The sequence below is a fragment of the Castor canadensis genome, chromosome 16 (genome assembly GCF_047511655.1).
Source record: "Castor canadensis chromosome 16, mCasCan1.hap1v2, whole genome shotgun sequence".
NCBI classification, from domain to species: domain Eukaryota; kingdom Metazoa; phylum Chordata; class Mammalia; order Rodentia; family Castoridae; genus Castor; species Castor canadensis.
The window spans coordinates 46,689,759-46,707,211 of NC_133401.1; the positions used below are offsets into that span (position 1 = coordinate 46,689,759).

Sequence of the window (17,453 nt, forward strand, 5' to 3'; positions counted from 1 at the left end):
AAAAATGATGCCAGAAATAGTGGTTTTTAACTGATTAGAGTTCAAGTGCATTTTGTGGATAAGCATGACCTCTGGTGTTAATCTAGGGAAATTCTAACAGTTAAATGCCTTAATAGAAGAAAGAGAAGCAAATGTCATTTTCTGAAAGCTTATCACTGGAAGTTGCTGGTCCTGGTTTGGAGTTCTTTATTTCCTCCTTTGTGCCTTCCCTTCCCACTCTGATACATAGGAACATCTGCTATGTGCAAAGCATTGTCCACATTGAAGAGTGTTGTCTTTGTTGCTCCAAATGCTTAACATTACATATTATCTCCTCACAAGCCTACGCAGGAAGAAACCCCACAAAGTTATGGTATACATACTGTGATAGTCTACATATAATCTTAAAAATCGTGTTTTTTTTTTTTAAAGGGAAATCTTGAAAAGAACTTAAAAGGACTCCTGTCTTCAAATTATGATTCGGACTAAAAATGAAACACATAGTTGTTGGGCTTTTAATCTTGTGGTCTTTTGTCATCATGCTGATAGAGGTTCCCCACACTCTCGAAATGCAGACATTTATTAGCAAGAAGAGGTTTTGAATGTGTGTGGTTAGTTGACTCCTTAATAGGAAGGTTTTAAGGACAAATGTCTGATTGGTTCTCCTGTCTCTCTAGCCACAGCCAGTTTCACATTATTACATTATTTTATGAGCTTTTCCAAAATATCTTCTGAAAATATCTGTTGTTAACCTGAGTTTTGGTGTTCTGATAGTCTTCATGCCATAGACCCAATTTCTGTTTTCTTCTGTAATTTGCACATTCTCTCTTCCTCTACACCCTCATTCAGAGAAGTGAGAAGCAGGTACAGGCAGCAGTGCCTTAAGCTTTACTTAGCACTCTTTGTTTCTAAGTGAATATGACATTGCAACTAACCCCATGCTAAGGTATAGAAGTATACATAGCAAAAGAATCAATTATTTTTCCCCCTGCTATTTTGTTTCTGGAGCCTCAGTCTTGAATTTGTATTTGAGAAAGTCTGTTTGTCCCCCGGGGATGTGGTTTTTATTTTCATTATATTTTAGTAACTCTAGAACTTGACATCAACACTGGTAACAACTACTGTGATATTGGGGAGGGGGGGTTGGTCCATGAAATCTTTCAGCTACATTTATGAACAGCTGATGAAAACATTAATTTACCGTATGCTTCTTTGAAATATTTAGATTTATAAGGATGAATTAAACATTTTTACTCAATAGCTGTATAGAGCAAGTGGGAGAGGGCAGTATAATTTGTGAAAAGAGTACAACTTAATGTTTAATGGCTTTTGTGCTCGAGTTGTTTCTTCAGGCTAGAAGGTGAGTAAGCCTGATTTGGAAGCTTTCATTTTAAATTAATCTTACTCATAGAATTGTTTTTAATCCTCCTTCTTACCACACCATTCATGGAATGTCTGCTCAGCTGTCCTGCAAATTCAAGGCATTCCGTTATTCTAAACATTTTATTAATTTCCCCCTTTGGAGATTTAAAAACAAACAAAAAATTGTAATAGATGTATAAGAATGCCTTCTCTGATTTTTAGGCACTAAAATTATTTTCTTGGCTGAGAAATTCTCCTTCTGACGCTATCACTCATATTTCATGTCAAGGACAATGGGAGTAAAAGCGAATTTCCCCTTTTTCCTTGTGAACCTATTTACATGCATGTACAAGAAATTAAAATTGTTTAACACATGGCCAAAGAATATTCTAAAATAAATTATTCACTCAATGATATTGAAACACACACACACACACACACACACACGCCAAACACAGACTTAGAAGCAGGTACCAGGTAAGCAACTTTAGGGCAGCTGCAGAGTAGAATATCAAGAAATTGGATCCACTTGAGAATTCCAATTAGTTAATGAGGGCGATCGGCTTTCACTCCAATTTCCTAGTCTAATTTATTATAATCTCCATCATGAACAAAATCATGCTTTAAAATTACAACTTAAAATGAAAACCCATATTCAATTGACCACTTTCGTCTCTTTCTTTTGTGAGGAAGACTGGGAACGTCAATTCACAGAGAAATCCAAATGTAGACTTAAGATGGAGATGCAACAATGTAACAAAGAACCCTCCAATGGAGCCCCTCCACTCAGTGTTAGCCAGCATATCGCCCAAGAGAACAGCCTCGCACGGCAAATTTCCAAGTGTATTTTTTTATTGGTTTACTAAAAGATCATCACACCCAAGCCCAGCAAAGCTTTTGCTGTCCCCGGGCAGGGATGGCTCAGCCCGAGGTATTGTGAATAAATTCCCACCCGCTGCTGCAAGCAAGGGCTGGGCCAGGAAGATGCTCCAGCTTGGCACATTGGTGACCCGCCTTTGCTTTGTCTGTGCTGCAGGTGAGGAGGAGGGAGAGGCAGAGCAGAGGAGCTAGTAGTCGGCGAGGGCCGAGCAGCCCCCAGACCCTCGAGCAAGCCTCCTCTCCACGGCGGGAGAAGCCCTCGGACCCACCCACCCGGGTTGCAGCAGGGCCTGAGCACCGGAGCCGGGACGCGGCGGCCGGGGGCGCCAGCCCCTCATGTTCCGCAGCAGGCGCAAGTGTGAGCGGGCGGGAGCGGGGAAAGCCCTCCGCCCCCGCCAGGGGGACCCGGGAAGCCCGCGCGGGCGCCTCCCGCGGACGGAGGGGGATCCCCTCCTCCGGCCCCGCCCCCACCCCCTCCTTCCCTCCCTCCTCTGGCCCTGGCGCCGAGGCGGTTAACCCTCCCCGCGCCGCAGCGCAGCGCAGCGCACTCCGGCGACAGCCAGCACAGCCAATCCCGGCTTCGGGACACATCCCCGCGCGGGGTCTGCGCCGATCCCACAGCGGCCAAGCCAGCAGCAGGCCTGAGGTTGCCCCTTTCCTGTTGATGCACTGGCGCCAAACATTTGCTCCCCCAAAACCTGGGACCCCGCAATTACTTGGCGGATAGGCTGCAGCCTACTCTCGGCGGGACGATCCCGGAGAGGCGGGCGCTGCTGTTGTACAGCCTTATGAGGCGTGAGGGCAAAAGAGCGATCTGGATGTCTCTCGGCGCCTGTCCCACAGACTGGTGTGTGTGGGGGGCAGTCGTGCTGCATTACCAGGGCCCAGTGATCCCCGCAGCGCGTCCGGCCCCAGCCAAGGGGCGGCGGCACGGGAGAGAGAAAGGAACCTCTTTTTCCAGCCTGACTGTGTGTGTGTGTGTGTGTGTGTGTGTGTTTGGGGGGCGGTGGCGTTTGCATCCCGGGTAATGCTCAGGGGGGGCCCCGAATCGATCCAGTTCGTGGAATCCCCACCCGACCTGCGACCCCTGGGGTTTCATTCTACAGACTCCCTTCCCCACTTCTCTCTCTCTCTCTCTCTCTCTCACACACACACATTCCCCTAAGCCGCGCGCGCCGCAAACTCAGTCTCGGTCCCCGCAGGTGATGTCATGCCCATTGTTTTGGTGCGATCAACCAATCGGACTCGCCGCCTGGATTCTACCGGAGCCGGCATGGGCCCTTCCTCGCACCAGCAGCAGGAGTCCCCGCTCCCGACCATAACGCATTGCGCAGGGTGCACCACCGCCTGGTCTCCCTGCAGCTTTAACAGCCCTGACATGGAAACCCCATTGCAGTTCCAGCGCGGCTTCTTCCCTGAGCAGCCGCCACCGCCGCCGCGCTCCTCACACCTGCATTGCCAGCAGCAGCCACAGAGCCAGGACAAGCCGTGCCCGCCCTTTGCGCCCCTCCCGCACCCTCACCACCATCCGCACCTCGCGCACCAGCAGCCGGGCAGCGGCGGCAGCAGCCCATGCCTCCGGTGCAACAGCTGCGCCTCCTCCGGTGCCCCGGCGGCGGGGGCGGGGGCGGGGGATAACCTGTCCCTGCTGCTCCGCACCTCCTCGCCCGGCGGCGCCTTCCGGACCCGCACCTCCTCGCCACTGTCGGGCTCGTCGTGCTGCTGCTGCTGCTCGTCGCGCCGGGGCAGCCAGCTCAATGTGAGCGAGCTGACGCCGTCCAGCCATGCCAGTGCGCTCCGGCAGCAGTACGCGCAGCAGCCCGCGTCCGCCTCCCAGTACCACCAGTGCCACAGCCTGCAGCCCGCCGCCAGCCCCACAGGCAGCCTCGGCAGCCTGGGCTCGGGGCCCCCGCTCTCACACCACCACCACCACTCCCACCACCAGCACCACCAGCCCCAGGCGCGCCGCGAGAGCAACCCCTTCACCGAAATAGCCATGAGCAGCTGCAGGTATAACGGGGGCGTCATGCGGCCGCTCAGCAACTTGAGCGCGTCCCGCCGGAACCTGCACGAGATGGACTCTGAGGCTCAGCCCCTGCAGCCCCCCGCGTCCGTCGGAGGAGGTGGTGGCGCGTCCTCCCCGTCTGCAGCCGCTGCCGCCGCCGCTGCCTCGTCCTCAGCCCCGGAGATCGTGGTGTCTAAACCGGAGCACAACAACTCCAACAACCTGGCGCTCTACGGAGCCGGCGGCGGAGGCAGCACTGGAGGCGGCGGCAGCGGCAGTGGGCATGGCAGCAGCAGTGGCACCAAGTCCACCAAAAAGAAGAACCAGAACATCGGCTACAAGCTGGGCCACCGGCGCGCCCTGTTCGAGAAGCGCAAGCGGCTCAGTGACTATGCGCTCATCTTCGGTATGTTCGGCATTGTGGTCATGGTCATCGAGACCGAGCTGTCGTGGGGCGCCTACGACAAGGTATGGGCTCGAACCCTTGTCCGCTGTCCTAGAGCGGGGCGCCAGTGGATGGGTTGCGCGCGGGAGGGAACCCTACGCTTTGCGAGAGCAGCGAGCGCGGCTGGGACGCGCGCCCCTAGTTGGCTAGCAACTCGGGGAGAGAACCTTTCCGCGTGTGGCCAAAGTTCTTGGGGCGCCCAGAGTGCCCGGCGCTTCCGGGGCACATTAAATAAGGGGTACTGGGAGTCGGTGGGGGAAAACATGTGTATTCCTGTCTGGTGACCCAGTGTAGGAGGCCCTTGTCGACCCTCAGTGCTTGAACTCTGGAGGAACTTCCTTTCGGGTTGAGTGAGGCATCAGCGGGTGATGGTGCGGACCCAGCCGCCTTGGGAGCCTTCCCAGATGCGGGCATTTTTTCTCTTGGTTTTCAAGGCCCAATAATCTACTTCACAGCGCAAGACCAGTGTCCCTTACTGTAGTTCAGGTGCACTTAGCGGGGGAATGACTATCACTCATGGCCTGGAAGGTGTTTACAAGTGCTTTACTCTTAAAAAGTCTTCCATCTGATTGTGTTGCAGGCGTCCTTGTATTCCTTAGCTCTGAAATGCCTTATCAGTCTCTCCACGATCATCCTGCTCGGTCTGATCATCGTGTACCACGCCAGGGAAATACAGGTAACAGTTTCTGCTGCTTATGAAAGACCCAAAGCCGAAGCCGTGCAGACAGCCTGGGGGAAAAGCAAGGCAGCAGAGTGATTTCCAAACCAGTATGCCCTTGCTTGAGGTTACTGGAGACACACGCTGTATTCTTATGTGAACCACTGACCTGTTCTTTCAAGAAGTTACACACAAAATAAGGCAGTGTGGCACGTAGACATGCAAGTTCTGTCTGGGATGTATTTGTTAATTTTTAAGGTTTCCCCGTCTTCTTCAATCAGTCACATTTGTTCTCCTTAAGGTCAGTTAGTTATACCCTATCCTTAATCTGTATCGTAAATGCTCTCTAAACACCTAATGAGTAAGTTATTATGGGAGGTCTTGTTCATCTCTAGCGTCTTCTATAATGTAGCATAAAGAAAAAAGTACATTGGTGATGTCAATAGCTAATTTATAGAAACAAGAAAAGAACCTCTAACCCTTTCCTATATCCCCCAATATTTTTTAAGAAGTTTTTTTACTTTATAAAGTCTGTGTCTACACAGAATTTAAATTCTGTGTAGACACACAATTTACTACTAAATTACAGAGTTTAGTAGATTTTACTAAACCTACTAGTAAATTTAGTCGAATTTACTACTGAACTACAGTTTAGTAGATTCTTAGCTACAGTTATTTGAGTTTTTTTTTAAAAGGCCCACTGCCCTTGCAAACTGTTTTGAGAGGAAAATATTTGTTTTGCTCAAATGCAGCCAGGCCCTTTCTTGCTGGACTTGGCACTACCAAGCATCTCAGAATACTCTACAAAACTCCTGGGTTCTTTTGTCAGTTTTTTTTTTTAAACTAGAGTCCACACTCAAAGGAGCATGAAGTTTGTGGATTAAAATAACTAGAGTTTTCAAAAATTAGAATGGAATTTTCCAGCTTAGATTTTATACAAATGTGTATTTTCTGATTTTTTTTGTGGGATTATGAAACATTCAAATTTAGGCTGCTTTAAATTTTAAACACTGTCTAGGATTTACCGCATAAGTAATTTACTATTAAAGTTAAGTTAATTTCAAATTAGTGATTAGCAAACACATACTGAGTATGAAAGAAACCACTTTTAATGACTGCCCAAACATAACCCTAAGCGAGGAGGGAGAATTTTGCATTTATATTAGCTAAAACTTTGAAAAGTGTGTGTTTGAAGGGCTGAGGTTAGGGAATAAGAATTAGATAAAGCAAGTATTTGGAGAGACATAATAACACTGCACTGGCAAAATAAGGAAAATGCTCATTTGAAACTTTTTAACTTCCAGAATTTACACAGATCTATCTTTAATTCAGTTCTTGTGATTGTGGGTTTTTGAGATTCTTTCAAATGTTTTTGATTGGCACTGTCATGTCCCTTAAACATGGCGAGTGCATCTTTTCATTTTGACTTGAAGAATAGACAGTCAAAGATGGAAGGAACAAAATGGTTCTGTGACTCAGTTTACAGATAGGAACTGTGGGAGGCACACAATTCTGCCAGATCATGCAGCCAGCAGCACAACCAAAGAGCAAGTCCTGTCCTTCCACCTTCCAGTCCATGCTGCTGCCTGCTGCGTTCTTCAGCTGCTGGCTCCAAGCCCTGAAACCTGGTATTGCTTTATCTGTGTTTTGCCGCTAAATCCACACCAAAGTTTGGTATATGAATAGGATTAAGCCTAAAATATTATTCTAGAATGTTTTTACATTTTTAAAGAATCAAATAACTTAAAAATATTTTTCATGGAGACCAGAGTGGTTTTGTTTAATCTATCCTAGAATGAGAGACCTTGCTGATTTTTTTTATTTTATTAAACTTCAGTTTTCCTAGTATTGGCTGTTCCTTCTGAAAAGCACACAGCTAAACAAGCATTCATATGAGAGAACTAGTATCATCATCAAGAATAATGTGTCTTCTTAAAAACACTGACTTTTCATAAATTATTAAGAGATTTTTTTTGAACTAAGTCAGGAGTCTAAGAGGAGCTGCCAAATGTTAACTGTGTGCCCTCAAAATTGATTCAGTATTAGAATTCTTGAAACTTAAAGACACTAGGAAATATACAGGAAATCATATCTTTATAGGTTCACGTTTGAAAGCATTGCTTTCATTGGCCAATTTAGACTTGTTCTGTTATGCAAATGCCTAGATATATTGATTGGGGTATGAGTAGAATTAGGTGAGAAAAATGAGGACATGGATTGGCACTTTTTGTTGAATAAGTACAGTGAACTTCTTTACTTTTGGGTACCCTAGACATCTTAGAATTTTAGATTTTTTTAAATTGGGTTTATTTTATATGATATATGTCTCTGTTACACCTGCTATAGTTTGAGCATTTCAAAATAGAGGCTTGGGTAATATCACTTAGTTATTTTGATTGGAGCATGTATGCTCAGTATTTTATGTAGAGGGATTTCTCCCTCAAGGTGAAGCTCCAAATTCTCATGAGATGCTTTAAAAAAAATTAACGGGAAAAGGGCCAAATAAATGTGAAGACCCTAACTAAGATGTCAAGACCCAGAAAAAAAAAGTAGGAATGTTCTAATTTCTCCAAGGAACTGAGTGAACAATGAGCCAGAATGCTTCACTTTGAAACTTTGTGAAACCATGTGCATAGGCTTATGTGTGTTCATGGGAAATGTCAACTTGTACCTTTCTTTTTAAGTTCCTGCTGTCACTATGGTAGGTGTATTTCTTCCATAAAAACTTCTGTGGTAATGGGTACTTTTCAGTTCATACAAAGAATTCCAAATATATTGATTGAGCTCTGAGTTACATAAGTACATTCAGGGGCTATGCTGTCACTCGGAGCATGTCTTTGAATGAAGGATATAATCTACAGTGAGTTTTAGTTTTATTTTTAGCATATCAGTATGTGCTGCTGGTGTGAGTTTCCGGTGCTCTGTATGATTTCCTACTCCATTCGGGAAAAGTAAGTGTTAGAGCTAATATTCTGGTGTGTGTCCCTGGAATTACTTAACAAGGCTTGAGGAGACCCTGACATTTTCATGGAGAACCTTGGAAAGCAAATCAGTGTGACCTTTTATAAAATGTTTATACACACTGTGGCAAAATAAAACGGTTCAGGTGAGTCACGGGCAGAGTGCTTGGGTTAAAATGGTGTGATGGGAGACTTGGAAAGAGTACAGCTCCCTAAATTTCGGCTTTAGTGGAATTTTTCAGTACCACAGACAGCTCAATGCACCAGGCTACATACTTTGTTCATTTCACTAATTACTTTTATTCTCCACAACCAAAACTAAAATCATTGTGTGTATGTGTGTGTCAGACAAAAAAAAAAAAAATCAGGCAGAGTAGAAGTGGATTTTCAGCTAAGTAGATGATAGAGTTTTTCAAATATGTATTTGGCCTTGCTTTCTGTATCAGTAAAAGCAAAAAAAAAAAAAAAAGGAACAAATGAGAGAATTTATAAATAAACTTTAATAAAGGCTTGAATATCATGACCTTCTCACAAAGGCAAAAATACTATTGAGATGGCTTTTAGACAATTTGGAAAATGTTACTTGAGGTGAATTTCTCTACCTCATGTCTCAAGGTCAAATTATAGAAAAAGGAGAAGCGTGATTTCTGGTGACCTTTTTTTTTGTCCTCATCCCTTGCAGTGGGGTTAGAGAGATTTCTTTGATCAAATAAATATTAAACAAAGTTTATATACTCTTTAATAAAATCTGAATGAACATTGCACTTCATGTTTTTCAAGTTTCATTATACTATCATTTTTCCATGGAAGCAATTTTAACAGAAAGAAATCAGCAAATATAAGATTGTGAGGTGGGGAAGAAAGTCCCCTGAAGTGGTAGCTGATTGTTCTGGTTCTCAGGGAACTTGGAAGAATGGCAGCTACAATACTTTATGGTGGAAAGTATTTCCAACTTATAGTAGTTTATAATTATAGGATAAGCAGCACTGGGAAAGACACTCAGATTTTTCTTTGGCATCTTTTATAATGGAGTAACTATCTTTTCTTTCAAGTTAGCTTTCTAGAGATGGACTATGTAAAGCTGTAATTAGAAGGGAAGCAACAAAAATTTCTCTTCAGTTAGCATGGAGGCCACCCGAAGGAGGAAGGAATGAGTGGAGGCAGGGGCTTTAGTGATCTGTGATGTTTCCTGGATGGCTTGGGAGGAATGGCTCCTCGCTGCTTGATAGGCTCTGTGGTTTGCCCTGGGAAGGGTGGGGGAGAATGTTCATTTTCCTACTCCTACAGGGAGCAAGCAGATGCTTCTAGACCATGCAGAACATATAGCACATACAGTAATCATTCTTATTGAGAAAACAACAACCACATATAGAAATGAGTCAAGCAGTGTAGAAGTGTTTAAAACAGAAAGTATAGTTCACATTCTGTATACTCTCAGTCCTGTTTAGTCAGAGGAGAAACTTTTTTAAGTTTTATATGCATTCATCCAGAATTCCAAAAACAAATACTTAGAAATGTACATATATATACATACCTTGCTTTTCTTCCTTCATGTATCTTTGATACATGGTTTTTCCTTGTGAATCACTGGAGACATGGCTCATTCATTCTTCTTTAGCTGTGGTGTAATATTCTGTTCTATGGATGGACTGTGGATTAGTTTTCCACTGTTAAGATAAGTAAGAGCCGGTAGGCAAATTGGAGTTTTCTAGGTGTTTTGCTATTATAAGTGATGCTAATATGTATTGAGTTTAATATACAAATCTGAATATATATTTTATAGACAATATCATATAGATTTCCAGAGTAATCTTCAGATTGCTGAGTCAATATTAGGATGGAGGGTGCAGCTTAGTGCTAGAACACTTGCTTAGTGTGCACGAGGACCTAGGTTCAATCCCCAGTACCAAATATGTATTTATGGGTGTGTGTGTGTGTGTGTGTGTGTGTGTGTGTATGTATTGATTACTAGCCCTTCAGAAAGATCAGAATTTATATTCCCTGCTTTCCCATATACTGCTCCTCTATAGCCCTGGTAAGTCTGAAAATTATCAAAAGGAATTTTTATTATCTTTGGCTTTTCAAGGTCTTAAAAAGTTTATTATCTTCCAGAAAAAAATGTTTTTTGGAGAAAAAATATTTAAGGACAAAACTCAAGACCTCATAGGCTTACCTCTAGCCATTTAGTATTATCCAGCAGTACATTACTTAATCTGCTGGGAAGTTGAATAATCTTACAAAGATGTGATTAGGAGTAGTTGTCACCTTTTTATTACTGTAGTTTAAAAAGTTTGCAGAGCTTGGAAGAATGAAGGAAGCTAACATTTTAGAAGGAATGGTCTCGTCTATGTGTGGTAGATGAAAATTGTGGCTCTAAGTTGATTACTGGATTCCACAGATGGTGAGGAGAAAAGCTCACCTCACTGCTTCATTTGTGGGGTGTTTAGCTCAGGACTGACAAGTATATTGCCAGTGAGCTCTCCCTCGGTAGTAATGAGACAGGCCTTTTGACTTCACATATACACTGTAGTAACAAAATCACTCAGGACTAATTTCCTCTGCCCATCTGTGTGAGATTCCTACATTATTAATGGCTGTGACACTAAATAACGTGATCCCGGTGTGTTTACAGAGCAGCATCACAAATGAATGAAGAGTAGACCTTTAAGTTTACCACAGGTGGGTTCATTTGAGCATCCATCCCATTTCTGGGCCATCCCAGACCACACCTGGCAGGATGGATAGAGAAATGTCACTGATTTAACATCAGGGATATAAAGTGATTTTGTGGGGTTGGTTTAGAGAGGCTTTCTGCTTATTAAGAAACGATGCAATATTTGCTAATTTGAGAATATATTTCAGCCTGAAACTCCTTAGGAATTCTATTTCTAGATCTAGAACTCTGTGGAGGGGACTGGCCTTGTATCCCCCACCACCCCAGCATGTCATCTTTGTCCTCTCTTCCTACAAGGCTGGGTGTCCTATCATCAGGCAGCTCTTATTTTTAGGAAGATTTTCTTTATGTTGAGGTCAAGTCTGGTTTTATTCATTCCATAGTCAACATGTAAAGCTTGTGAGTGCCCCAAATATAATGCTAAGGTACCTTTCCTCTTGGAGCTGACACACTAAGGATTTGGGTTAGGAGAGAGAAAAAAAATAACTTAAGAAACAAAGTCATTGGAAGTGTGCTAAGTGCCAAGATGGCATAAGAAGGTCTGAGATACGGGGACTGAGGGTTAAACGTATAGACGGGAGAATCAGGAGGACTCTATGAAGTGACATTTCAACTGAGACATGGAGGGAACGAAATAGCCAGAGTTGGCAGAGTGTGTGGAAGCAGCCTATGCAAAGGGCTGGTTTACTGTGCTTACATAAATGAGGGTAAATCAGTATGGCTCCACTAGTGGCAGAACAGTACCAAACAGGGTGAGAGGGCATTCAGGGACCTAGTATGGGACCCTCATGAGGCCGTGGTAAGGATTTGGACCTTTTATCAAAGTGGTGAAGTCATCAAAGAGTTAAGGTACGAAGGAGAGACTCATGATCCAACTTAATGTTTAAGGAGGTATATGAGAGAGAGAGAGAGAGAGAGAGAGAGGTTCTGAGGAGAGGCTCTTTGCAAGGTATAACCTAGAGAGATGTGAAGTGCACTGGACGTGGGAAGCAGTAATGGAGATGTGAAGGTGGGGCGATTCCAGACCCATGGTGGAGACAATGAACGTAATTGTGGGTTGGATGTGTCAGGTGAGGGCAAGGGGCAATGAAGAGATAATCCATGAGACCCTGGTTGGAGCACTTAAGGATATGGTGTGGAAAAGAAATGTGAAGGATAGGAGTGGATCGGAAATTTGTTTCAGCATCGTACATTTGAAATGCTGCTGACTGTGTGTGAGAATGTGAGGTTCAGAGGAAAGGTCTGTCCTGGAAATCTAAATTTGGGAGTTACCAGCATAGAGACTACTAAAACCCACAGGAATTGATCAAATCACTAAAACAGAAAAAGGAGAAGGTGGAGAGTCAGTCATTCTCTGACATCCAGAGGTTGAGTAAAGGGGAAACTAGAAAAAAGAAGGAATTACAAATTGCCCTAAGGTGGAGGAGGCCAAGAGACTGGAGTGTTTCAAGCCGGGAGCACCATACTCTATATTGAATGCTGCCAAGGTCTGTTAATTGGGGGTAAAGAAGAGCATTCTGGATTTAGCAAATTGAAGGTCATTGCTGACCTTGATGAGCAGTTTTGGTGGAGTGGTAGGGAAAGAAGACAAACTGTAATTTCCAGTGTAGGAGGACAAATCAATTTTTCCTTTCACAGGCTCACAGAGCAAACACTTATGTCTCTTTAAATACCCTCTTAGTTAAATAGTCCCAGTGTCCTTGCATCTTCCCAATCAGACTTTGAATGGCCCTGATCACATTCTTCTGGACTCAATCTATTTGTTGAATTTCTTCTTCAAATGAGAAGGTCAGAAATGTACCCAGTGCTTTCTGATAGGCTCTGCCTGTGGGGTTCTTCCCTTCATCAAAAGAGCTGCATTACCCTGGCTGTGGATCATTTAAAATGATCATGGCTTCACAGGAAATGTTGTCAAGTGACACTTGTAAAGTGGTTATTCAATTAAATGGAAGCCTTTACACTTACTAACCCTCATAAGTAGCATATTGGCTTCAGAACTATTTCAGTCTCTCAGAATGTTTTGAATCATAATTCCAATGTTTATTTGACAAACACATGTTTGGGCTTGTATGTGGATGATCTATGTAATTGACAAGTCTCCACTCTCCATATGGGTATTAGATTCTGACCAGAAGCATGGTCTGTATCAGGGCAGTTCTTAGCCAGATTTCACAACTGCCATTAATACATGTAAGTTCTCTCTTCTAGTTTTGTGCTGTGATTCCTGAAAGTATACCTTTGGAACCATGTCCACAGCCTGAGTGAGCCAAGACCAGAGCTCAGAATTAGATCATTTTTGTTGTTTACCACCTGCTCATCAATGAGGTTTGGTATAGCCTTTCACGTAGTAACAACTGTATGCAAGCTATATTAACCAGCCCCCATTTCTCTAGTTTATCTATAAGACTGTCAGGAGGGTTCTCTGTTCTCTTGCTAAAACCACAGTTTGAATGAACTACTATGTCATGATTGTCCAGCCTATAAATGATAACCAACAAGGACACCAGCTGATTGGCTTTAATACTAAACCTTCTGAAATTAGTAATATTCATGTTAGAAAGTATGTAAAACGTTGGAAAATATAAGGGGAACTATTGGTTGATCTAGTATCACTATCTCACTATCCAAAAGTGATGATTGCTTATGTTGCAATGTACTTAGTGGAGCAGAAGGACACTGTTTGCTATGTATCTGTATAAAGAAACTTCCTATTCTTTCCATCTAAGTTTCTATGCTTCTCCAATGCTCACACATTCTTAATGGCTGCCATTCCCCACCCACCCTACAACGTAGATATCATCAGTTGAACGCTTTACCTTCTTTTTGGATATTGAAGAAAAATGAGAAACATTGTCTTTAAAATAATTTTTATGATGAATATGTTTAAAGACAAACTTTTCTGAATATCTCTGATTTTCTAAGGATAAACTATCAGGAGGGGCATTATTGAGCTAGAGATATTATTTAAAGTAGTAAAATTGCCCTTTCAAATTTTTACATGACTTCTTTTTATACTGAAGTACTTACAGTCTGCTTCATTAAGGGTCAATAAGGGTTTAATGGGTATCTAGACCCATTGTACCAGTTAGGATTTTGAATATTATGCTGGGTAATCCAGCAAATAGCTTCTTTGTAATTTCTATATCCTGCTATTTCTTCATGATATTGGTTTTTAAATATTGTCTAACAGTTTTGTGAAAGGGTATCCTTGTTTAATAATTCAAATTTACATAAAAATAACATGAAAGTATTATTGGGAGAGAAACCTGGCCCAAATGTTCCTAAAACTTTTTATTATAGGAGGCTGTGAAAAATATTAATTCCTGTAATTTTTCTGTACAAAGTTTCCTGTTGAACAGAGCTATCAGACTCTCCTTTGGATTGTTTACTGTTTTTGTTACATTGTCTCCTGGCTTTGTGTACTGCCTCTGGAGCCAGTCTGTCTGGGTTTGTTCCCAGTTCTGCTACTAATTAGCTGTGTGATCTCAGACAAATTACTTAATCTCTCTGAACTGTCAGTGTCCTTGTCTGTAAGCTGGGAATGATAGAGTACCTCTGCTGTTGGGTTGATAGGAAGATTGCGTTACTACACATCATGAACCTACAATGCTGCCTGGGAGTGTGGGCAGGTTTATTTATGGATTGGTAACTGGTTATTGTTTGGAATTTTGGAGTTTGTTGGGGTGGAAGAGGAGGAATTGGAACCCAGCCACCCTGGGGTTTGAAAAATAGTGATACTTTTTTTTTTTATTTGTGAGAAGGAACAGACAAAAAAGGTAGGCATTTGAATAGTGCTCTTATTAACTTTTGTGTGTGGGGTGTGTGTGCGTGTGTATCCTTCCTTGCTTCTTTGTTTTTCTTTTTGGTGGTGCTACAGATCAAACCCAAGGCTTTGTGCATTCTAGGTGAGTGCTCTACCACTGAGCTATACCCCTTACACATTTTTAAATGAAAACTATAATCTCTGTTAAAGTCAGTTTTGTTTTTCAAAATTCGTTTAGCTTCTTCCTGTGAGAAAGCTGTCTCTCTTAGGGAGGAAGAGATCATTTTGGTGGTTGGGTTTCAAGCAGTAATTACTATTAAAATTCTAAGATTATATGGCTAATAGGTTTCAACAAAATGGCCACTTTGCCCCACAAATTAACACAGATGTGATTTCCTACTGGAAGAGGGCCCTTTCTGACTTACCTTAACTCCTTCTGGCCTCACAGCTCGCTACCTCTCCTCACCACTAATGAGGACCCGAGTGACTTAAAAGAGTTAAGCAAGGTCTCTGAAAAGTAAGCAAAGGGAATAATTTGGATAATGGAAAATTCTGGCATTGAACTTCTGCTGGAGGAGACAGAGGTAGAAAACAGCCTGAGGCAAATGTGTAAACCTTAGTGCCTAGGAGCACCCTGTTGGTATTCACTGTAGCTCTACCTCCTTATTTAAATAAAGAGCTGCTGCTTTCTTTTCCTGCCTGGGTTTCCTTTTGTGAGAGTTTTGTTTATTATTGCCACCATCCCAACTATAGTGCTTGGATACAGTGGTCTGGAAGAACTGACATATCTCAAAGGGTTCTTGGTTTTCCTTTTATCAAGGATCTTCTGGAATCTTCTCTTTGGTGTCATTTTGAATAGTCATCACTGAGTCTATTATCATGCCAGTCTCTGGTGTGGAGCAATTTCTTATTGTTGGTTTAGCTTTGGACTTGGTTTTTAGTTCATAGGACTCATTGAGACATTGCAAACTTTGAACTTGATCGTGCAGACAAGTTCCAACATGCAAAATTTTACATAAATAATTTCTCCTTTGCTTTTTTCAATGTTCTGAGCTTTTTAAAAAATCTAATTATGCATTTATTCATAAGGGCTATCCTGTATTAAAATGGGGTTGTTTCCAAGTGTAATTTGACTATTTGGATATGGTATGTGGCTTTGTTTGCTTTCTAAGATTTTTGTGTTTCTTCAGGAAGCTTTTATGTATCAGTGAGATTTTAGCAAATATTTTCATATTAGTTTTAACACAAACATACTGAATTTTTGGGAGAAAGCATGAAACAATACAGAATGCTGCCATGCTTTTGACTTTGAATAGCACTTTTTTTTTTGCCTGTTGTAATGAGGTTTAAAGTTTTTTATGAGTACTAATCCTTAAGCTATTTCATTTCATACTGAATGGCTGATGGAAATTATATCCTAGCATTGGATTTATTTTTAAGGTCAAAGATTATTTAAGATACTGAATAATAATGATTGGGCCATTTATTGCAGGTGGAGTGGCTCAAGTGGTAGAGCACCTGCCTAGCAAGTGTGAGGTCCTCAGTTCAAGTCCCAGTACTGCCAAAAAAATTTACATGCTAGGCTTTTAATTACAGTTGTATGCATATAATGCTATATTAAAGTGATGGCCATGGGATTTATAACAGTTATCTCATACTTTTTCAAAGATGCACTGAGTACTTCTAGATCTCTACCAAGCAAAGCTATTGATTGAAAACTTAATTTCATTTTTGCAAAATTAGCTATAAAATTTTAAGACAGAAACATTTGGCTTTTGGGAACTTTCCATAGGTAAGCTTCATATAGGTAAATCATCCCATACTTGGAACAAGTCCTTATGTCAAAAAGGAAGTATCATGATCTGTCTTTTTAGTTAAGAAGTACTAAAGGTGTATTAACTTAGTTATATGTGATATTGGTTTAAACTGTAGCTTATTGCTTGAACCTGTTGGTAATGCTGCTGTTGACGATATTTTGAATTAAAAATTTGCTTCTTCCTCATTAGTATTTTAGTCAAGAACTTTACTATTCTCATATGTCAATATCAAAGAGGATATTTAATGAATATGTTTGAGATGACTTTGAAAATTTATAAAGAAAAATCTCTATTATGCTTGTTTTTCAAACAACAACACATCATATTCACAGATGAAAGCTATTTTTTTCCATTTCTTTGAATTGGTATTCATGAGTTCTTATAGATTTTCTTATATCATTTAAAAAAGACTCCCCCTTCTGTATTGTTTTCTCCTTTCTCTTTATTATATTGGTTTTACACAGTCTCATCATCCTTTTTGACAACTGCTATCCTTTGCAGTGGTTGAGTTTTGACCATGTTCTGCCTTGTGTCTCGTGAGTCATCCCTTGGGTGCATCCTGCACTGAGGGCAGAAGATCCAGCCACTCACTGGTTGTCATGTTTACTGTCTCGCTTTGTCTGATTCTGTGTACCCAGATTGCTTTGGAGGCAGCTACTTAGAAAGAATTTATCTATCAACTATGTCTCAGTGCAGTTTTATACAATATCCACAGAGGGAAAGAGGACATGTGTTTAGGACTTAGTCCCTAGAGCCTGTGTCAGAACATCCTGTGCAGAGAGCAGGCAGTGGGCTGGCCTGTGCTCTGCAGCACTTAGCCAGCAGCAAGTGTCCTTCCCTGCACCATGTGCAAGAGCACAGGTGCCCAGCACAAGATGCTCCCTGGGAAGGAGGTAGAAGGAGGCTCATCT

General features: G+C 42.3%; 1 protein-coding gene and 1 long non-coding RNA gene across 6 annotated transcripts in view; one reads left to right on the forward strand and one right to left on the reverse strand.

Moving 5' to 3' along the window:
• Kcnn2 (potassium calcium-activated channel subfamily N member 2) overlaps positions 1–17,453 on the forward strand; it is a 453,460-nt gene that overhangs the window by 314,580 nt on the left and 121,427 nt on the right. For 2 of the 5 annotated variants that reach the window (XM_074056970.1, XM_074056969.1), the window contains 3 exons: positions 2,378–2,578; positions 3,423–4,693; positions 5,251–5,346. In XM_074056970.1, coding sequence (XP_073913071.1) covers positions 2,557–2,578; positions 3,423–4,693; positions 5,251–5,346 — 1,389 coding nt within the window. In that variant the 5' untranslated portion in view covers positions 2,378–2,556. Of the gene's footprint in view, positions 1–2,377; positions 2,579–3,422; positions 4,694–4,889; positions 4,909–5,013; positions 5,042–5,250; positions 5,347–14,397; positions 14,739–17,453 lie in introns of those variants that run through there. The other 3 variants (XM_074056972.1, XM_074056971.1, XM_074056973.1) reach the window with 3 other exon arrangements.
• LOC141417815 (uncharacterized) lies at positions 5,204–15,199 on the reverse strand. The gene is made up of 3 exons (XR_012442424.1): positions 15,151–15,199; positions 9,823–9,955; positions 5,204–5,399 (listed from the first exon to the last, which is right to left on the reverse strand). It is a non-coding gene; the product is annotated as an uncharacterized lncRNA (long non-coding RNA).